The 22,547-nt window shown below is 50.4% G+C and overlaps 1 protein-coding gene across 5 annotated transcripts in view; it reads left to right on the top strand.

Annotated features, from left to right (window-relative positions):
* The window catches only part of RERE (arginine-glutamic acid dipeptide repeats), a 426,633-nt gene that overhangs the window by 396,942 nt on the left and 7,144 nt on the right, over window positions 1–22,547 (top strand). For all 5 annotated transcript variants that reach the window (XM_067719197.1, XM_067719188.1, XM_067719170.1 and 2 more), the window contains 5 exons: window positions 18,979–19,141; window positions 20,088–20,180; window positions 20,700–20,899; window positions 21,708–21,869; window positions 22,207–22,320. In XM_067719197.1, coding sequence (XP_067575298.1) covers window positions 18,979–19,141; window positions 20,088–20,180; window positions 20,700–20,899; window positions 21,708–21,869; window positions 22,207–22,320 — 732 coding nt within the window. The remainder of the gene's footprint in view (window positions 1–18,978; window positions 19,142–20,087; window positions 20,181–20,699; window positions 20,900–21,707; window positions 21,870–22,206; window positions 22,321–22,547) is intronic.

The raw sequence follows: 22,547 nt of genomic DNA, 5'->3' as shown, positions 1-22,547 counted from the left end.
TTTGGTATAAAAATAAGAACGTATGAATTCCCGTGTACCACCACAGAGCTGCCGGTTGCGGGAGTGTTCCCTCCGCAGTCCAGTTCCCCTCCTCTCCACTCAGAGGTGACCACTATCCTGAACAGTCTGTTTTTACTCCCCTTCCTTTTCTTTATGGTTTTGCCTCAAATATTTGTATCCGTACACAATATATTGTTTAGTTTTGCATGTTTTTGAACTGTATGTAAATGGAATTGTGGAGGAAGAATATGCTTCTGCACCTTGCTCTTTTCACTCACCTTTATCCTGGGATTCCACTGTGTCATTTGTAGTTCTGCAGGGTTTCACAGCATTGTATGAATATAACACATTCTACTTTTCTCCTGTTGACGGACATTTCAGTTTGTTCCAGATTTTTTTGCTCTTGCATACGGTTCTGCCGTCCGTGTCTCCTGGTATGTTTGTAAGAGGAATTCTTTAGGGATACCTAGGACTAGAATGTCTGGGTTTTGGTATGCCGATCTTCTCATTTACTAAAGCCAGTTATTTCCAGCTGCATATGAGTTCCAGTAATTTCACTTCCTTGCCAACACTTTGACAGAGTCAGGCATTAAAGTGTTTGCTACTATTGTGAGCTTGAAACATCTCAGAGTAGTTTTAACTTGTATTTTCCTGATAACTGCTGATATGGGGCATCTTATCATGCGTTTATTAGTCATTTGTTTCCTCTTCCATGAAGGACCTGTGTGTAAATCTTTTGCTCGTTTTTCAGTTGAATTTCTTTTTCTTTTTGATTTCTAAGAGTTCTAGATGATCCTTATTTAAAAACAAAAAATCTATGTTGCAAATGCACTTCCAGTTTGTGGCTTATCTTTTCATGTTCTTTGCGGGAGAACTAGTATGTTTTTAATTTTTGTGGAATTAAATGTATCAGTCTTTATGATTTGAATTTGTAGTATTTAAGGAATCTTTCTTCATGGTTGTAAAGGCAGTCTCCTATATTTATTGTCTTTTAAGAGTTTTATAATTTCACATTTATATATGTCTTTAATCCCCTGGAATTGGTTATTGTATGAGGTAGGGGACAACATTTATTTATTTATTGGCTGCGTTGGGTCTTCGTTGCTGCGCGCGGGCTTTCTCTAGTTGTGGTGAGCGGGGGCTACTCTTCATTGCTGTGCGTGGGCTTCTCATTGCGGCAGCTTCTCTTGTTGCAGAGCACGGGCTCTAGGCGCGTGGGCTCAGTAGTTGTGGCTCGCAGGCTCTATGAGTGCAGGCTCAGTAGTTGTGGCGCATGGTCTTAGTTGCTCTGTGGCACGTGGGATCTTCCTGGACCAGGGATTGAACCTGTGTCCTCTGCATTGGCAGGTGGATTCTTAATCACTTCGCCTCCAGGGAAGTCCCTTATTTTTTTTTAATGTGTATAACCAGGTGTCCCAGTACCACCTGTTGAGAAGTCCAGCCTTTCTCCACTAATTTATATCACCTGCTATGTCAGAAACGAAATTTCTAGCAGTGCGTGAATCCATTTCTGGGCTCTGTTTTGCTCCATTGGTCTGTTTACTTCTGTGCCAGCACCTCACTGTCTGGCTTTAGAAGAATTGTTGACATTTGGTGTGGCAAGTCCCTCACCTTGCTCTTCTTTTTCAGGAATATCTTGGTTATTGGCCCTTTGCTCTTTAAAGTTTTTGGAATCAGCTCGTTTTGCTCCACAACCTAAACAGTTGGCATTTTGAATGAAGTTGCATCGAATTGGGTCTCTAGATCCGTTTGCGTTTTGGGCTTTCCTTACTCCCCTTCCTACTTTCCTGACGGTCCCTTCGGGTCACATTATGAAATATTTCTTCACACTTCCCTGCATCCGAAATTGCAGACTGCCCTTGAGAGGATAGAGAATAGATTTCAAAACCTTTGTCCTTTACGTTAAGCCTTTGAGGTAAACTTTGCTAGAAAATTTAGCCCTAAGAATTTGGGGCCACTGCTCAATTTGCTGCCTCCAGAAAGGAAGCTGGCTCTTTGGAATTCTGCCTTGGCTGTGATTCAGAGTCCAGTGTTGTGGAGGGGGTAGGACTTGCTTGTGCGGCTTTAATGTCTTTTATGGGACAGTGCCGCACGAGCTAAGGGGAGCTCAGGAACGCTCTTAGTAGTAGTGATCCCAAATGTGGGAAGTAGATCTTGGCTTGTAATTAGAAAGGTTCCTGGGAAGTTTTCTTGGCTCCATTTTCTCCTTGAGATTTATACAGGGCACAACAGCAATTTTTTTTTTTTAACTTTTTTTTATTGTCTTTCTAACTCAAGAATAATTTTTAAGGAGAGATTAGCTAACTATAGTATCACACGTTTTCTTAAACATGCTGGTATTTTGACCGATTGGGACAGAAGTGCACCTTAAATTCATGAAAATTCCTTTGCTTCCCTGCTTAGAAGCTTGGAAGCTGCTGCTACTTCGCATTTCTTTGACTCCTCTGAGCCGGGATTTATTGGGGGTAGAAATCTTCCCTTCTGGAGATAAAAGCTCACCAAGTAGCTGATCCGGCCTCCTCAGTCCATGGGTTTGTGTTGTCTTGTGTTGTTTTGCCACCAGGAGCTAGAAGTACAACATTATCTGATTTTTTTTTTTTTATTATTGCAATCTGATATCCGTAAGGGTCCTTTTGGCACCCATGGGATTCCTGTATCTCCTTTGTGAATTAGCATGAAGCAGGGTTTAACGTTTCTCAGTAACCTGTCCCACTACCATTCGATTTTTAGGAATTTGTCTAGGCCTTCCTTGTATCGTTTTTTGACTTCCCAGGGGCTGTGCTTTTCCTGGGGCTTCCTGAGGAGACCTGAACCTCTGTCTGGGCAGAGGGCAAGCAGGCAGCCAGAGACTCTGAAAGGAGGGGCCTTGGGACATCATTAAAGTCATTTAATGACGAGTCAGCTCAGTTATTATACTGTGGCAGGCGTTGGTATTATTCATTCAACTATTTATGTGTGTGATTGCTTTTGATTTGATTTCAGACAATGAATGCGTTAAATCCTAAAACACAGAACATTTGGGAGCTACGTTTTCCCCTCTGCTTCTTCTGAAGTGCAGCAAGGCCACACTTGACCTAGTCTGGCTGGGAGTGCTGGGAATGGAAGGTGGTGGACCCGATCCTGAGGCCCGGCAGGAATAGCTCTGAGGAGCTGCTGTCGGGCAGGCAGGCCCTGGCGGAGCATGTGGGCAAGCGAGACTTGGCGGAGGCTGCTTTGGGGTCATTTTTAGAGTGGTGTTGAAGTGATTGTGGTCATTTCATCAGTTGAGAAGTGACATGGCATGTTGATGGCCAGTTGTTAACCTCTGTTACCTGGGAGCAATAGCCACATTCCATTATCTCTCCTGCCCAGGGGAGTGAGACATAAAGTTTAGTTGGGACTTACTAGAAATTAAGTCATAGAACTAAAAAACATAAAGCTTGACCACTTTATTAGCAGCCTTTTTGGAACAGGCGAGTAGAAGTGTACAGAACTGTGCTGCTTCCTGTCACTAGAGGGAGCAAAAGAAAATGTCTTCAAAGCATCTGGTTGTGACATCAGAGCTTTTCTGATCATACGTGACGAGAATTTTTAAGTGGTGCAAATCAGGCCAGTTTTCCTCTTATCTGGGGTTAGTATATAGCCTTGTGTCTCTGCTGTTGTCTTAAGTAGCTAACACTTGCTTCTTTATTTGCTGCCATATGTGAGTCACTGTTGAAATGATTGCTTGAGTTCCCAGGAGAGGATCCCTACTTTTAATTATTAATACAGTGTTAGGATGTAGGTGCTTTAGTACCCCCAAAGCATCTAGAACAGCACATTAATTTTCTGGGCATATCAGCACGGTCCCTTTAGTGGGAGAGCATTGTAGAATTGACCTGGTGTCCTGAGGGGAAAAAGTTGGACAGTGGGAAGAGGACATACGTAACTCAGGAGTAGGCTGAACTTCACAGACATCCCAGCTCACACATTCCCTGATTACACAGCACGGAGTGGCAGAGAGACAGCCACAACGTGGAATAGATTGTAGAGCCCGGACCCCCCGAGTCAGTGGGCCCAGGGATGCTGTGGGGTGATACAGCGAGTTGTACAACATTTTTTCCCATCCTCAGCTCAGCATCAGAAACATAGATTCTTGGGCGCGGAGGGGAGGGGGGAAAAAAAAAAGAAACACAGATTCTTTCTAGCTTTAACTCTTGGAGAGTCTTTTCAACTTTCTTTCTGCTTAAAGAGTTTGTGATCTAAGCCAGCAGTTTTCATTCTGGGGTTTGGGACATTATTATATTCCACATTTTCATAAGAGAGTATTTTTAAAGTTCACTAACAAAGTTCACTGTAATTAATGTTCTTTGGGACTTTTAAGAGTGGAGTGACGGTGTCATGAAGTTAAATAATGGGGTGTTGCGAGTCCCCCAAGCTGGACCTTTCCAACTTGTCTATTAAAGCTAATTCTGCGTTGAAGTATAGGGACAACTGGTAAACCCCAGAGTAGTCTGCTGCAGATTAGCAGGTCCATTCTCTTAGTTCATTCCTGCTGAAATGAGTAGTGATACTACATGTTCTCATTCTCGTGCTGCTTATCTGAGAATGGAAGCTGCTGCTGGGCAGATACAGGACTTTTTCAGTTGCCTCAGTGAGGCTTTTAGGTAGGTATATGTTCTGGTGGTTCTACTTGGGAGCTTTGGGGAGAATGCTGACCTTTGACCTGTGCTGTCTTTCATACCATGAACTTGCCCAGAACACCATTATCATTCGCTACGCCTAACATTCCCTTATTCTTTGACTATATGAAGTGTCTAGTTTGAGGGGGAACACATTAGAAGGAGGAAGTCAGTTACAGAAACCATTCTTTGGAAGATTGTTTTTTTAATTCAGTTAATTAAACTAGTCCCTTAAGTTGAACTTAGTTTTAAGTTTCTAGTCCTTTTCCCAAATGGAAAGAGAATAAACATCATGGCTGTCATTTATTAAGCATATGTGTCAGGCCCCTCTTAGGCATTTCAGTCCTAACCACAGCCTTGTAAAGGAGGGAGCTACCACTGAACCTTCCCTAGTTTACAGATGAGGAAATAGAGTTTCAGAGAGGTTAACGAGCCTTCCCATGGACACATAGCTAGTCGTGGAGGGCTGGGGAGAACCCGGTACAGCACTGGGTGCTGCCTCCTGAAGCCTGTGTGTTGGCGTCGCTGGTTTCGAGGTTAGATTCTGGCTCATTGTGCTGTTGTGGTTTGTGCTGCACGTGGGTTAATGGGTGCAGGCGAGAAGTGGTCATTTGTGGCAGAAGGTGGTGACCTGGGATGTGTGGTTCTCGTTTGGCCACACTGGTGAGGTTTCTGGCATTACCAGGGCTCGACTATGTGCCTGTGGCTCCCAGGGATGGGCATGGCCAGCCCACAAGTACAGCGAGTTCATCTCTTAGGCCAGTGTAAGCATTTGAACCATTCAGGTCCCTGTTGCTTCTTGAATACAGTTGTACTCGTCACCCATTTCAGCTCAATTCTGCTTTTTTTTTTTTTTTTTTTTTATCCTGAGTCAGAATTTTTAAAAATATTTAATGCTTTTGCTGTTTCTAGAAATGCTGCGTTTGCTTGCTCTCTCTTAGGACTTCGTGTTTTGTTTGTGACTGTGATACAGTTATTTTCCAGTCAGGCAAAAGAACAGGCATTGTAGCTGCTACCACCACTGGGACTTTCTGGTTTGTTTCAGTGTCGTGACCAACAGTTATGTATCTTTTACAGTAGGCCAAGCACTGTCCGAAGTGTTTTGTATGCATCAACTCTTCTTAATGTCACAGTTCAATGAGTGAGGTGCTATTCTCCGTTTTTAAAATGGGGACCAGCGCCTGAGGGATGTCTCTTTGGCAGTCCTGCTCTCTGCCCCAACTCTGGCTGCTCTCTCGGCAGAGTAGGGCCCTGTGGCCATGGGCTCAAGCCCGAAGTCGCCTCACAGAGAAATGTCTACCTTTCTGTTCTCCTTCACTGCAAAGGGTTTTGACTTCTTCGGGGAAGTGAAGCAGAACTGGATAAAGGCCGTTTCTGAGGCTTTCTGCGACTGGAAACTCTTTAAGATTTTAAAGCTCTTGAATTAATGAAAAGTTTCTTGACTTTTTAGCGTCGTTTCTGGGACTCAGGTTTAGGTAATAAGAATGCAGAGCTCATCTGTCAGTGTCTTCCCTTTGTGTCACTTTTTGTTACAAAAGGCCAGTGCCCAAGAGTGACCTTTTAGCAACACGTGGGGCATGAGGGAAAATTTCCCAAGAGTGGGCCAAGAACACCTTCACGTCTTGGGCCGGTCTCAACATAAAGTCGGGAGTAGTTTGGGGGACTTCCCTGGCGGTCCAGTGGATAAGACTCCACGCTTCCAATGCAGGGGACACAGGTCTGATTCCTGGTTGGGGAACTAAGATCCCACATGCCGCGAGGCGCGGCTAAAATAAAAGGGAGTGGTCCAGGTATCCCCCGGGAGCACCCCTCCCTCTTCCTGCCACACCCCATATCAGTCCAGGGGAGAGGGGGTAGCTAGAGTGGGGTGACTGCAGCCACCCAGGATGGCAACATTGGTGGCTTGTCTCCAGAATGAGGTTGCGGGATTTTGATGCACACAAGGCGTGCTGATGATAAGTTAGCAGCATGCCACCCAAGAGGGAAGAGATCCCAGTCAGCCCTAGAGAGTCGTCCCTACCATACAGTTTGTTTCAGAGATCTAGCTCCATCCGGTGTTTTAAAGACGTGGGTTAGATGGCCAAGGAAGCTTCCAGCTCCCCTCTGGGCAGATGGCCAAGGAAGCTTCCAGCTCCCCTCTGGGCAGTCAGCCCCACGGTGGCAGCATGATCTTCCCGAGCCCCTTCGGGCTGGGGATGCTGCCAAGGGAGCCTAAGGGGCCCCTGAGAGGAGCGACCCACCCGTGCGTCCTCACAGGCTCCACACCTGCAGCGGCCTCCCGCAGGGGCCAGCCGCCCAGCCCCCCAGCCCCTGACGGGGAGCCCTGAGGAGGCCTAGACAGGAACCTGGGCCGGGCCGGGGGCACGGGGAGCCCTCCGAGCCCACACCACGAGCTGTGGCGAGGGATCCGCAAGTCGTTTTCATAAACTACAGCCCAAAGCCCTGGTGGGTCACATTGCATGTGTGTTCTGAGCTACAGCGAGCGCGTTCGTGTGAGTCACCTGCACGATGCTTGGAGACCCCCTGGAACCCGGAGCAGCTGTGGTCACGGTGCCCAGCACACCTGCTCGTCCTGGGAGCGCAGACTGAGTGACCTTTCCTTCCTCCGATGGCAACCTCATGGGGGGTGGCATAGGCTGTTTCCTGGGGGGCCTCGGGGGGACGGGTGCTCCCCTCGTGTTCTGCCGGCAGCTGTCTGTCCATCCTGTGGTCCCCTTTCTTCCCACCTCGTCTGCCCAGGTGAGCTAAGTGTCCTGCACCCCAGGCATCTGTGAGGTGTTCTAGACTTGGGCTGCTTCTCCTGGGTCGTAGTGAAGCGGTGGTGAGGAAACCCGTGTGGAAATCTGCCACCCAGAGCTTCTAGGATCAGCTGGGAGACGTGGCCCCCACTGGTAGGGGCCTGCGTGGCCGGTTTCCTTACCGCTTTCCCACACTGCTGCTCCTCATTGGTACTCCCTTTACCCCCCAGCAAACTCTGGTGTCCTCCGCCTCCCCTGCTGGCAGTCTTCTCACAGGTGGAGGAGTTTGAGGTCCCCTCACCTCCTCTCCTAGGAGCTAACCATGAAGGAACAGGCACAGGAATTGGGGGGCGGGACACCTCAGCCGGAACAGCTTGTGTGTAGAGAGCTGCTGACCCCTCGGCCTCCTCCCTGGAGTTCTTTTGTGCTAAAAGCTGCCATGAAGCAACTGCTGGCCGCGTGTGAGAGACGGGAGCACAGAGAAGCACAGGTTTGGTTTGCAGGCTTGTCTGGATTTTTCGGAGATCTTTGCCTTAGGTTAAATCCAAAAATCAAGTGAAAGACATGGCACGTTTCGCATCTGGGATGCTGTACTGTAACTGTGTTTTTGTGCTTTGAAGAGCAATCTTTGCTTCTGTTCCTTTTATTAAACAAATGTGATAGAATGACAAAACTAAATACCCCTTTCCCTCCTTTCTTTGTAATGAGGAAGTCTATCCTTTATTTCAAAATTCAACTTGCAGAAATTGATTGTACTTGATAATTTGCTGTGCGTCCCTAAAAAGCATAAAATAGAAGAAGCAGTGTTGCTACAGTAGCTGCTCTCGTTCTCTGGCAGTCATTACAGGTTTTCCAGTACAAACACGTTGTCTCCTGACTGTCCTTTCTGAGCTCAAAAATGGCTTTCCCTCCAGCCCCGTTATTCAGTTATCACCTCGGGAAATGCACAGATATAACTGATGATCCCTTTAAAACGTCCTGTAGCATGCCACCCTCCCCCATCCTTCATCTTTTGTCCCATTCCTGTCATTAAATGTTGCATTGCCAATGTATATTTTATAGGGTGACCCTGGCGGATGTCACTTTGATACTGTGCAGGGATAATAAGATTGCACAGACAATGAAAGTCCGATAAATAGAAAAATGTTTACGAGACAGAGAATGGCGGTTTTAACAGTTTTATGGCTTTCTTTTTCCCCTTTCTCTTCTCCCCCTTTGCTGGTAGAATTGTGGTTTTGTTACAGGAACTAGAAAACATTAAGAAGGGTGATGTGGTGATAGACCCAATGGCGGTGAAATCCCACTTGCCCTGTTGCTGAACCCCAATAAAGTGAATTCAGGAAATAATGAAGTATTCAGCTTGTGGGAGAGAAAACCTATTTCAGTGAATGAATTCTTGAGGTTTGGGAGGCCCTACAGAGAAAACGAGACTCCTGGTGTTGACGTTATTATATTGAAAATGTTAACAGTCTGTATTTAAACAAACACCCCAGTAAAACCAAAAATAAAGGCCCCCCCCTGTGGGCGCTTCTGCGGGGATCCGTGTTAAGCAAAGGCGGTTGGTCACGTGCTGTGCCAGAGGCTGATGTGGGCCCCGCACGTGGCTGGGAGCCCTTCAGTTCAGGCTGGGCTTTAGACCAATTCGTGATGGTGTTGATCTGTGTCTTCAAATGAGCCATTTCCAGACCTGTTACTTACGTTTGGTTACTGTTGTTGTTTTTGGTGAAGTGGCAGAACCTTCTGCGGGGGCTCAGTTGGTGGTTTAATGGAGCCGCTTGGGGAGGAGGCAGCAAGAGTGGAGGCTCATGGGCTCCCCTGAGTGGCCCATGAGTCACAGTTGGAAGTCGCCGCTTTAATTACGTGCCTCTAGCTGGAAGTAGTTTGGAAGGATGCCCTGTAGCATGTGCAGAAGTCTTTTCTTGAGGGACTCTACAGGATCTAAACTCTCAAGCTTCCTTGGGGAATGAAGAGTCACTGCTTTGGGGTGAAGAGGTGTGTGAAGGCCCTTTGCTCGGCACGGGTCTGTGACATTTGTAGCCTAGAGCGAGAAGTGGACAGAGGGCTTCTGGAACAGGGGCCCCTGGACGGCCCAAGGCGTGGCGAGCTGGTCAGGAGGGTGCCCGTGGCAGTGGGCCCCCAGAGTCCGTCCAGTCTTGTCCCTGCTGTCTGTTCTCGGTATGGGAAGTAGGACATGTTTCTCTGGGCTTGTGCATAATTCTGACTGTGCACTCGTGCCTACCAAATGTGTGTCTGACCTTGGTCCCCCCAAGAGTTGCTTCAGGCGGGTGCGGTTCTGTAATTCATGGGGGGAAGGCCGGCTGCCTGTTGTGATCAGGGATGCACAGTGCTCCTCTGTGCTCTTCAGCCACCACTATCCAGGCTCCAGTTAGTGGGTTTAAGATACTATAGAAATGAACTCTGTAGATCAAAGTTAACCCAAATTTGAGCCTCTGACTTTAAAAAAAAAATTGCTGTTTCCCCTTACTTCATAGCAGAGTGGTTAAGAACATAAGACTGGAGCCAGACCCCCAGGGCTGCCAACTGAAGCTATGACCTCTTCTCCCTGTGGCTTGGTTGTTTCATTTGTAAAGCGGGGGTAATGAAGATGCGAGGGTACTATGAAGGTTAAATACGTTAAAGTAGGGAAAGCGCATATTTATCGTGCTTAGCTATTGTTATTATAGATTTTATAGCCCAGTGAAAGGTGGTTTGTTGGTTTGTAAGTAAAGCTGCTGGTGAGGAAGTGGTGGCATTGGATTCCTAAGCCCACCCTCCCGCCAGCCCTGACGCCCACCTTTAGAGCAGCTGCTTCCAAGTGACCACGCACGCGCAAGGATTCAGTTTTCACTGGCCTGTGGGAAGTGAAAAATAAGAACAATGTAGTCATTTTGCATAACACTAAATATCAAATTAAGGAACCCTTATTTGGAGATTGTCTATCTTTTTCTGCTTTTTAGAGATAATGTCATTTCTTTTGTGAAATAATGGTGAGATGAGGCAGTTGTTTTCAGTGACCTTACTTGGCAAAATAAAAAGTTGGCAATCTTGTCCATTTCTGAAAAGTTTTACCCTTTTAGTGTTTGTTTCCAGTGACTTTTAGTTCTCAAGAAATACTCATTCTGTCAGATGTTTATTGAATACTCATTATATTCAAGATGATGCCCTAGACCTCTGGGGTGGGTCCCACAGATGAGGTGGACATAGACTTGGGGAGCTGGACAAGCTCATTCGTGGTTGCAGTCCGAGGGAGAGCCTGTGTGTACAGCACGGAGGAGTGAGACGACGTTGCGACGGCCTCGTGGTTGGCGAGACGGGTGAAGGAGGGCTTCGAGGAGACGACGACATCTGGGATGGCCGGAGCCCTGCGTGGTGAGGAGGGCTTGGACCGGACATCAAGGAGACAGAGTAGTGAGTGGTTCACGGGGCTGCGTCCCGCCAGCAGCAGGAAAGCACCGAGGAACAGGGACTGGCCGTCGTGATTGGCATAAGCCAGAGACCATGAGAGGTGGGGAATGCAGTCAAAAGGTCTTCTGGGGACAGAGGGAAAGGCCTGGAGGAAGCAGCGAAGCAGCTGGGCATTTGTTCTGTAGGCCTCGAGGAGCCTTCAGTGATTCAGAGAGGAAAGTTGACGAGGTCAGAGCTGTGCTTTGGGAGGACTGACCTAGTCTCTGTGTGGAAGGGGACAAGCCAGCCCAGGACCGCAGGTCTGGACATCCGCGTGAAGGTGTGGGACCAGAGGAAGGATCTGCAGGTGGCTGAGGTCAGCAGCTAAAGAAGTGTAGAGCTTAGGAAATCTCTACAATTTTGAGTTGAAAAAACCCAGATCTATTCCCATTCCTTCACAATGTTCACATGTAGTGGTGGTAATTGTTTAAAAAAAAAAGAAAAAAGAAAAGAATTTTTTCTTTCCTTTACCCTGCACAATTGAGATTTTAAACAGGGGCAGCAGAGTGCTTGGTTCAGGAATATCTCTGAGTGTCTTCACGTGGCCTTGTCGTTTTAACCAGTTACACCCAGGAGGCCTTCCCGGACTTCCAAAGTCTTGCCTTTCCTCCCTTCCCTTCGTCTCTCCAGGAAAGGAGCCGGATGTGGGTAAAGAGGGTAAGGAGCGTCGGGAGCCTGCCCCGAAGCAGGATACCCCCTCGCGTGGGGCTTCCTCCCGCATGGCCTGCTAGGTCAGAGGCTGTGGTTTTCTGCTGTGCGCCTTCAAGCATGTCATCGTCCTCGCAGATGCACTCCGAGACCACAGAGGTGGTGTTTAACAATTAGCAGCAGAGCCAGCTGGCTGGGGGCTCCTTTAGCGATTAGGGGATTCGGTTGGTTAACAAAAGGAGGAGCCCAGGACAGCATTGCTTTAATTACCAGAGTTGTTGCTGGAAGACAACCAGTTGCCTGCTGGAAAAAGATTTGTAAAGGTGGCTGCCCCTAAAGACAGTGGACGGTTCTACCCAGTGCCCGGCTGCTCACCTCAGATGTTCTAAACAGTTGTCAGATTCAGCCCTTGAATCCTCAGGGAGTGAAGGGAAAGAATGACTTGCCTGGGAGTCTGTGACAGGAAATTTAACTGACTTGCTTCACTACCCTTGAATTAGTAGTTTTTGCCAAGAAACAATGCAGCTGTAATTCCCAGGCAGAGGTGGCCATGGAAATCAGAGGGCCTGAGCTCGGCTCCGGTTAGAGCAGCTCTTCCCAGGAGACACGTCCCAGGCAGGCTTCCTAGCACCAGCTCCAGTGGCCACGGTGTCATTTCCTGGGGCCCTGGGTTGGGGAATGAAGCAGCTCGAAGCAACTCTGTGCCATGTTTCCTTCTCCCTCCTGCCCCACTGGGTTTGGGGCCTTGTTTCATAACTACTCATTGCTTCCTGGACCTTCTCCCTGGAAAAACACACTTTTTTTTTTAAAGCTTTAGATCGCTCCATAGTGGTGGGTTTCTTCACCCTTTTTACCTGGACCACCAAAGAAGGAGCCAGATGGCGACTGAAGGGCATTCTTCAAACAAGTTTTAGCAGAGGAACACCAGTCTGATGCCAATTGGCCATCGGCCTGCTGACTTCAGGCGCTGTGTGCAGATCACTTAGCGGTGCTTGCTCCACATACTCAAGTTAAAATACTCATTTAGCGTCTGAACAGTTAATAACATGTCTTAGAGAAATAAGATAATTTCTTCTGAGCGCTTACTTTCTAACCCCTGCAGTGGGGTGTGTCAGTGGCGTGTGAAGGTCAGCTGCCACTTCGTGGGGCCTGTCCACCACGTTGTCTGCTGACTGTGGCAGGTGGCCTTGAAGTGCCTGCAAAATCGCTTCAGAAGAAACTGTTTATAATGCCATCGTCATGAGCGGCTCCAGGCCTGCCGCTCCATCCCGTCTCTTCTGTCGTCTCCCCAGCCCTCCCCCACTTAGTAGGCAGTGTTTGGCTAGGAGAGGAGGGTGCCTGTTGAAACTTTGGTAAAGGAGAAGTCCCTTTCCCCTCACCAGCAGAAGGGGCACTTGTGGGCGCCCCCCACTGGGTACCTCCTGAGGCAGGTGCGGGGCCACTGAGTACAGTGCAGGGACCGGGTTCAATTAGCCACCTGCCTCCCTGCGTGTTCCGGAAGCAGGAGACTGGTTTCCAGGGCCTTGCTTAATGCAGCTTAACGGAAGACCAGTGGGCATCGTTTTCTGCCAGTTCACAGAACCGTGTTGTCAGAATGGAAGAGAAGGGAACACTGTTGTGTACCCTGAATGGAGAGTGAGGTGTGCGTGTACAGGGTTATTTACAAAAGACTGAGGCCTCCCTTGGCTTGTAAAGAGAGGACCTGATCGTAGATGGCAGCCCTGGACTCGGTGTGCGGGCGGGGATCCCTGGACCTCGTCTTCCACCACCTTGGAGGGTTGAGACTTCCGTGGATGGTTGTAGCAGTAATGATTACGTGACAGTTGCAGCAAATGGGACTCAGTCTTGGGTAGACCCTTAGGCTTCAGCAATGGGACGAAAATACTTGACTGCCTGTTCTGCCTCCACACTAGCCTCCCAGAGGGCCCGTGTCTGGGGAGTTCGTGCTGGGCTGCGGGGAGAGAACCTGGGGCGTGGGGAGCTTTGCTCTGTGATGGTCCTGGGGACAGACGTCCTCGCTGACAACGAACCTTTGATACTTGAAGTGCCTACAGCGCCTTCCTCTTCAACAGTCTCTTCTATGCTTTCATTTCCCCAAGGTCCCTTAGAGAGAAGACATGTAGCTCATCTTACTTCAGAAAAAGAAATTATCTTGTTTTTTTAATTGAAGTTTAGTTGATTTACAATGTTGTGCCCATCTCTGCTGTACAGCAAAGTGACCCAGTTACACACATGCAGACGTTCTTTTTTTTAATATTCTTTTCCATTATGCTTCATCACAGGATAGTGAATATAGCCCTTGTGCTGTACAGTAGGACCTTGTTGTTTATCCATTCTTTCTTTTAATATATATATTTTATTTATTTGTTAGTTTATTTATTTTTGGCCGCGTTGGGTCTTCGTTGCTGCACGCCGGCTTTTCTCTGAGAGATGACTTCAGCCCCTTCCTTTGCTTCTTTGCCCAGGCACTAAACCAGTTTAGTTCCTTGAGCCTGTGCAGTTCTGCCCCGAGACGCGAGGCTTGTTGACTGTGAGGCCTTGTTGCGGGATGAGGTTCGAGCACTGGGGACAAAATGATCATTACAGGCCATTCGTGTCGACAGCGTTTATGCCTCTATGTGCGCTTGCAACGCAAGCAGGAGCTCATTTGCAAGGCTGCCTTTGTGGAGCTGCCTTTTGATCAGTGATTGCCTGTGTTAATGTTTCAGTAAGCTATTGATTTCTGCAGCAGCTTTTCTTCCCTGAATTTATGTGCAGTGGGTCTCCACAGCACACGCTATGCATGTTTGATTAAAGTTCAATTGACTTCATTCCTGGTGAGGCCTCGAGCTGCTTCACTCCCTATTTGTAGAACGAAAGCTTTCCCCCACATATTCTTTTGTTTGTGCTCATGACCTAGCCACCCATGCAGTCACCAATATACTGTTTCTAATCCTCCCAGATTTGCTCCATTCCAATGTTTAATCCCTTCCTAGACATTACAGTGGTTGAGAGGCAGCTGATAAAACCTGGTCTGGATTTTTTTCTTTTTCTTTTATAGTCAACTCATTGATGTATGGTGTGCATACCATATAGATCGTAAAAATGCACCCACTTGAAGTGCACAAGTTCAGTGAGTTTTGACAACTGTATACATCCATGTAATATACATCCATGTAACACCACCACCATCGATGTATAGAACCAGCCCCATCACCCCAAAAGATCTCCGTTGCCTACCCCTCATGCTCCAGACTCCAGGCAACCACTCATTTGCTTTTTGTGATTACAGATTTGTCTTTTCTAGAATGGAATCGTACAGTCTGTATGTTCCCTTTGGTGTTTGGCTGCTTTCATTCAACATGATGTCTTTGAGATTCATCCACTGGTTGTACCCATCAGTAGTTTGTTCCTGTTTACTGCCAAGTGGTATTCTTGTGAGTGGGTGTACCATAATACGTTGATCCGTTTTCCTGCTGAGGGGCTGTTTGACTTGGTCCCAGTTTCTGGCTGTGGAGAGTAAAGTTTTAATGAACACTTGTATAAAAGTCTTCGTGTGCACATATGTTTTTATTCCTTTGGGGTAAACACCTAGGAGTCGAATCATTTGCTAGGTCATATGGTACATATTTGGCTTTCTAAGAACTGCCACACAGTTTTACAAAGTGGTTCGACCCTTTCATTTCACCAGCAGTGTATGAGATTCCTCGTCACTCCCCTGTCTTCCTGAATTTTGAAATTTATATTCTTTTGTTTTAACAGTCCTTCAGACTTGGTCATTTTGATCCTTGGAACTCAGATGGTGGAATCTGTTCCGGGCTCCTTGTTTAAAAGCTGTTTCTATTTTATTTTACTTTATTTTATTTTATATTTGGCTGCGTTGGGTCTTCGTTGCCGAGCGCGGGCTTTCTCTAGTTGTGGCGAGCGGAGGCTACTCTTCATTGCGGTGCACGGGCTTCTCGTTGCGCTGGCTTTTCTTCTTGTAGAGCGCGGGCTTCAGTAGTTGTGGCGTGCAGGCTCAGTAGTTGTGGCGCACGGGCTTAGTTGCTCTGCAGCATGTGGGATCTTCCCGGACCAGGGCTCAAACCCGTGTCCCATGTGTTGGCAGGCTGATTCTTAACCACTGAGCCACCAGGGAAGTCCCCATACCGTCTTTTGATACTATTTGAAGCTCTTTCAGAACATTCATGTGTGAGAAATAGAAAGGATCCCTCATAACCGTGTGAGTCAGTAGTGCACACAGGGCTCTGCAGAAACGTCAGGGCGGCTCTTGTTCACAGCCTTCAGGTCAGACCGAGGTGTGACAGAGACGCTGGTGGTCGTGCCTCCCCTCCAGGTTTCTCACCCTTTTTTTTTTTTTTTTTTGCGGTACGCGGGCCTCTCACTGTTGTGGCCTCTCCTGTTGTGGAGCACAGGCTCCAGATGTGCAGGCTCAGTGGCCATGGCTCACGGGCCCAGCTGCTCCGTGGCATGTGGGATCTTCCCAGACCGGGGCACGAACCCGTGTCCCCTGCATCGGCAGGGGAAGCCCGTCTCGCCCATTTTTGTTTCCTTCCACCATCCGAGGCCTCTGTCACCCTTGACCCCTAAAACAGCCTCAGCTATAAGCGGAGGTGGGAGGAACAGGAACCACTTTGGATCTCCTCATTCTCTTTTCCAGCCCTGGGATTGGGCCATGATTTACTGCACCAGCTGCCCTTTTGAACTGATGAAGCACGGCACTCTGACACAGTGTTTGAAGGGTGACGCTGACCTGCCTTGGCTTCTGTTCTGTGTTTTCTCATAGGAAGACCAGAGCCAGGTCACTTTTATGTCAGCACAGGTCTCTTAATCCCCTAGTGGACTTATGAGTTTGAGCCCGCCAACAGCAAAAGATCAGTATAGATAAATGACTTTCCAAGTCAGGAAGGTAGGAAGTAAAGAAGCAGAAGCCGGGAGGTTCCTTAGATCGTGACCTTAGGGGCTCAGGATACTCCACTCACCATGGGGACCATCATATAGCCTGCATTTGTGGTCTAACGTGTAATAGAGTGGAAATCCAAGGGCAGTTCCTACATTTTCCCTTGTTGTTCAGTCACCATCTCATGGAACCGAAAAGGGGGTGGGAAGCGTCCTTGGAGGCTGGTTCCTGGCCTCCTTGGCCTGGGGTCGTGCTTCATCTCTTAAAACACTGGCAGTCCCTAGCGTTTCGTTCAGTGGTGCTTGGAAAGACTGAAGCACAGCCACAGCTCCAAGGGATACAGGCTGTAGCCTTGTGGGAGCTGGTCAGGAGTCCTTGAATCACAGATCCTTTAGGGGTCCGATGACAGCTGTGGTTCTGTGTCTTAGAAAATGCACAGAGATGGGACTTTCCGGGTGGCGCAGCGGTTAAGAATCTGCCTGCCAATGCAGGGGACACGGGTTCGAGCCCTGGTCCAGGCAGATCCCATGTGCCACCGAGCAGCTAAGCCCGTGCGCCACAACTCCTGAGCCTGCGCTCTAGAGCCCGTGAGCCACAACTACTGAGCCCGCGAGCCACAACTACTGAAGTCCACGTGCCTAGAGCCCATGCTCTGCAACAAGAGAAGCCACCGCAATGAGAAGCCCGCGCACTGCAACAAAGAGTAGCCTCCGCTCGGCGCAACTAGAGAGAGCCCATGCACAGCAACAAAGACTCAATGCAGCCAAAAAGAAAAAAAAAAAGAAAGAAAATGCACAAAGAATCTAGCTCTCAGTAGTGAGTACTCAGCACACGTGCGTCACCTGCTTTGCGGAAGCCATGTCCCCACCTCAGATCTGCCCACTGCTCTCCCAGCTCACTCGCCGTTGGGTTCCCAGGCCGTTCCTTCTGGGGGTGTGTTCATGGGAACCTCATCTGACTGGGCACTCTGCCAGTCCCAGGGGTTCATTGTGTGGTACCTGTGCTGCTCTGTCTCTTTCAGTCTTCTTAACACTGGTCTTTGCAGCTAGACCTCAGGTCACTGGAGGACAGACTCTTCACTTACCTTTTTTGGCCCCTCCATTCCCAAGGCAGAGAGCCTCCTGTGAGGCAGAGTGGGCTTTGGCCAAGAAGCTCCCACCTTCAGATGCAGGATGCACCACCACACACCCCCTGCCACCCCCGCTGCCAGGGACACGTCCCAAGATACCGTCTGTCAGGTTAACTGACTTTCTACAGTATTGATTTAATTACGGAAGATCAGTGTGATCGAGCCTCTCTCACTGTTTTAACTGGGTTTTTTAAAAAATAAATTTATTTAATTTATTTATCTTCGGCTGCGTTGGGTCTTCACTGCTGCACGCACACTTTCTCTAGTTGTGGTGAGCGGGGGCTACTCTTCATTGCAGTGCACGGGCTTCTCATTGCGGTGGCCTCTCTTGTTGGGAGCACGGACTCTAGGCGCGCAGGCTTCAGTAGTTGTGGTACTTAGGTTTCAGTAGTTGTGGCTCGCGGGCTCTAGAGCGCAGGCTCAGTAGTTGTGGCGCACAGGCTTAGTTGGTCTGCGGCACGTGGGATATTCCCGGACCAGGGCTGGAACCCATGTCCCCTGAATTGGCAGGCAGATTCTTAACCACTGTACCACCAGGGAAGTCTGTTTTAACTGTTTTTTAAACATTCCAAGTAGAGGCACTTTATCTTGGGGTGTTTGTTTTAAGAAAACAGTCTTTTGTCAGCCAGTGTTAGTGGAACACACCATACGACCATCCCCCACCCCCACCCCCGTGTGTACACATACGGTGTGCCAGATGAGCCCCTTGGGGCTGGGAGTGCCAAAAATGCTCTTGTTTTTTTTTTTTTTCAAGTTGTACTTGGACTCATGTCCACTTGCTGTATTTTTTAGAAAGATGTCTTGCCTCCCTTTCTTTTGAGCCATGCATGAAACGAGGAGCTCCTTTGGCCTGAAACACTGACCTCGTGACATGTGGCCTTTCATCTCCACCCAGCGCCACAGTGTGCTGTGTCCACTCTTAATCTTTTTCGCCAGGCCCCGGTCTCGCCTTCAGCACCCAGTGCTGGCTTGTCCGGGGTGGGCATTCGGCTGTAGAGCAGTTTGCCTGGGTTTGGGGTCTGTTCTTCCTGACCTTCCTCCTGGCCCCAGTTCCTGCCACCTCAGTTGTTTGCTTTGGTTTCTGGAATGGTCTCACTGGCCGGGTATTTCCGTGTCGCCCCTTTGTGGATTCACTGAAACGCTGTGAAGAGATCATCCTGTGTGTGTGCACCCATTCACACACACACACACACACACACAGCTGGAGGATAGGGGTCTTCCTTTGTGTCAGTGATTTACTGATGCACCTCCAGTGCTTAGAGCAGTGGCGGCATCTGCACATAGGCACCCAGCAGATACCTGTTGAGCAGATGAATGTTCCTGATGTCTAGAAGTTAACGCTCCAAGGGGCTGGCCCCAGTGGCCTGGCAGCTCTGCAGGTGTGTCTTGAGGGAGTGCGGGCCTCCGGGCAGCTGTCGTAAAGCCAGCCTCTGCTCACAGCGCAAGAGGCAGTGCTGGGGCGAGGGTGCTTCCCTCACAGCCGTCCCTTCTTTCATGCAGGGAGAGCTCATCACCTTCTATTACTACTGGAAGAAAACCCCGGAAGCAGCCAGCTCCCGGGCTCACCGCAGGCACCGCAGGCAGGCCGTGTTCAGGAGGATTAAGACCCGCACTGCATCCACGCCCGTCAACACGCCCTCCAGACCCCCGTCCAGTGAATTCTGTAAGTGGGGGCTGTGCACACGCAGGCACGTGTCGCAGCTGTGGGTGGGCCTGCTTTCGTGCGCATCCCTGGCACAGCTCGTGTGTGTGTGTGTGTGTGTGTGTGTGTGTGTGTGTGTGTGTGTGTGTGTGTGTGTGTGTGTGTGTGTGTGTGTGTGTGTGTGTGAGAGAGAGAGAGATGGGGGAAGTACAAAGCCTGACCTGAGTGTCTCACTGACTCGGGGGATTTGGTAGGGAGAGTTTTGCAAACTATTCGTACATTTAGATTTTCCTTAAACTCAACATCATCTTTTACAAAAATGTAAGTCTTGGCCTTGGCCTGAGGCGTTACTGGTGACCCAGAGGACGTTTCCCCGTAGCCGAGGGTGTACTGCACTTGTGTTGTGACTGCAGTGCGGTCAGATGAATGTTTTCTTCTCCTTCCTGCTGCTTTGTTGGGATTCTCCTCTTGGTCCCCTGTGACTTGCAATCTGATATGACAGTGAAGCCCACACCTTCTTAACCTCTGAAAACTAGAGTAGTGCCTTGTGGTTCTGCCCTGGCCCAGGGCACTCAGCCTGAGGGTCGCTTATGTTGCTCATGCAAACAAGAAGTAATCCAGTAGGGCCGGAGGGGCTAGGGCTTGCTGGAGAGGGAATTCCTCAGGGTGTCAGGGAGGGCGTCGCAGGTGCACTTGGCCCTGTTCACGTCCACCAGCTGTGGGCATCGGTGCCAGCCACCCCGGGACTGAGGCGTGACAGCAGCCCCGCCCCGCGGAGTGGCAGGGCAGACCCTCGGGTATCACCCCTCATACACGAGTTCTTCATTCAGAGTGGTCCTTTGTGGCCTGCTGGGCCACCCTGACTGTTGGCTCAGAGCCTGGGACAGGCCAGAGGTGACAGGTGGTCCCAGTCTTGGCCCAGCTGACGGTGTCTCCCACCACCCCCTTGCGTGCCCATCGTTCCCAGTGGACCTGAGTTCAGCCAGTGAGGATGACTTCGACAGTGAGGACAGCGAGCAGGAGCTGAAGGGCTACGCCTGCCGCCACTGCTTCAGCACCAGTAAGTGCGGCTTGGTGGGCAGGGCGCCTGCGCTGGAACGGCCGGGCTCGGCCACTTCCGGCTCTGCACGTTCGGGGAGTCGAATTGGAGGCCTGTCTGGGCGGTCATTGACTTGACATTTGCATTGTCTTCAGGGTTACTTAGAAAGTTGAAGATCTTTGTTTTACTTGACTCTCCTGTTAGCGTTCAGGATGGAGTGCCGACCAGTGGGTAGGACAGGCTTGTTCAGGGTCGGGGCCTGTGTTCCCTGGGAGCCTGCTGCCGGCTCTTCCTGGGTCTCCTGAGATGAGGTGCGGGGTGGTGGGCAGGCCTGAAGTCCTCTCCCTTGCAGGGGAGAGCAGGGCGACACTAGTACCTCTGTGGTCTGGGTGACAGGTGTTTGTCCAAGCTCAGCGCTACATGGTTCTCGTGACGCTGGGGTCAGCTGAGCCCACGGAAGGGCCTCCCTGCTCCGATGCCTGTCCCCAGGGGCGCTGGTTGTCGAGGTTGGCACCCCCCCGCCCCTCTTCCCTTGCACAGCCTCCAAAGACTGGCACCACGGGGGCCGGGAGAACATCCTGCTCTGTACAGACTGCCGCATTCACTTCAAGAAATACGGCGAGCTCCCCCCCATTGAGAAGCCCGTGGACCCCCCACCATTTATGTTCAAACCTGTGAAAGAGGAAGACGATGGGCCCAGTGGGAAACATAGCATGAGGACACGACGGAGTCGTGGCTCGGTGAGTCCCCATGGCCAGGCAGCCAGACTGCTTCTCCAGGTTCCTGCTGGGGGCTTGCGCCCATCAGGAGGAGGATGGTAGGTGTGTTTCATTTTGGGTAGAGAAGCAGACCCCCCAAAGGTGAAATGATTTGCCCGAAGGCATTAATTAGCTTTTTGCCTGTGGGGCTGGGAAGAGCTCTCTGTTCTCTCCCTCCCTTGCACCTTCCTTGGGGAGCTGGTAGACCAGTGTGACTTGCTGTACCCCTGTCTCTTCCGAGCCCCCATGGCTTTGCAGAAACCTGCTGAAGGCCTGGTGGTTTTAGGAGCTGAGCGCATTATTTGACAGCTCATCTCTTTGGGTCACTTCCATCCTGTCAGGTGAAATCAGCAAGTGTGTGTGTTTGGATCTGGTGGGAGGAGCGGGCAGTTAACATGGAGCAAACAGAAAGGGTGAGGTGACTTAAAACTGACTTTAGGTGTAACTGTCCCTCGGGGTAGCTCACGGAGTAGGGCTGCCCTCCCGACTTCTGCCCTCAGGCAGGCTCGCCTCATTCAGGACAGTCCCTGGAGACGAGCGCTTCTTGTGTAAGCTGAGAATCGCCCTCTTTTCCATGTAAACCCGCCCGTTCACCCCCTCCTTTCTTCGCTCCATGGTGACCCCTGTGCAGCCAGGGACAGCCAGGGGTCCCCGTGGTTGGCCAGGGTCTGGGATTTGCCATGAGGCTGTTGGTGGACCTGCTCTGGAGGCTCCTGCCTGGGACTGGGGCTCAGGTGGCCGGTGTGGGAACTGGGGCCCAGTCTCACCAGCCTCCGGTTGGGGTGGGCAGATGTCTACACTGCGCAGTGGTCGGAAGAAGCAGCCAGCCAGCCCTGATGGTCGCGCCTCGCCCATCAATGAAGACATCCGCTCCAGCGGCCGGAACTCCCCCAGCGCTGCCAGCACCTCCAGCAACGACAGTAAAGCAGAGACGGTGAAGAAGTCGGCCAAGGTGAGGTGCTGGGGCCCACCCTCCCCTTGAAACCCGGGCTGCTGGAGTCGGTGCTCAGCTTCCCCGTGTCCCTCAGTCATTCGTGGAGCCTCCTGGGCACCAGCAGTGCCTTGACCTGGGGCCTGGAGAATGGGGGTCCACGCGGTTCCCAGCACGGACCTCTGGGGGCCACCTCTGCCTTGAGTTTCCCATCCCCAGACACTGGCCCCTTCCAGAGCTTTCTTGTTTTCGGGGATGGAGCGTGGCGTGCGGGGGGCCAGGCGTCAGCAAGCAGCTGTCACCCGCACCCCCCGAGGCTGCCTCAGCCTGAGTCTCCCTGTGGGCTTTCCCGCCTCAGAAGGTGAAGGAGGAAGCCTCGTCCCCTCTGAAGAGCACCAAGCGCCAGCGGGAGAAGGTGGCCTCTGATACGGACGAGGCCGACAGGACCAGCTCCAAGAAGACAAAGACCCAGGTGAGATCTGTGGCTGAGCCGCGCTCGTCACCGCTAATGGAAGCTAATGTCCCTTGAGAAGCCCCAGCCCAGATCCTCCCTGGGCAGAGGTCGTGTCCCGTCTCCCAGGGAGGGGCCTAGAGAGCGGCCCCCGAGACTGGCCGGGTCAGGGCAGGACCCGTGGTCCCCGGAGCCACGCGTGCTGCCTCATCTGCCAAACCTCACTGTGCGGCCGGGCAGAGGGCGCC

The sequence above is a fragment of the Pseudorca crassidens genome, chromosome 2 (genome assembly GCF_039906515.1).
Source record: "Pseudorca crassidens isolate mPseCra1 chromosome 2, mPseCra1.hap1, whole genome shotgun sequence".
NCBI classification, from domain to species: Eukaryota; Metazoa; Chordata; class Mammalia; order Artiodactyla; family Delphinidae; genus Pseudorca; species Pseudorca crassidens.
The sequence above is the reverse complement of the archived record's forward strand: the minus strand, read 5'-3'. Positions and strand labels throughout refer to the sequence as shown.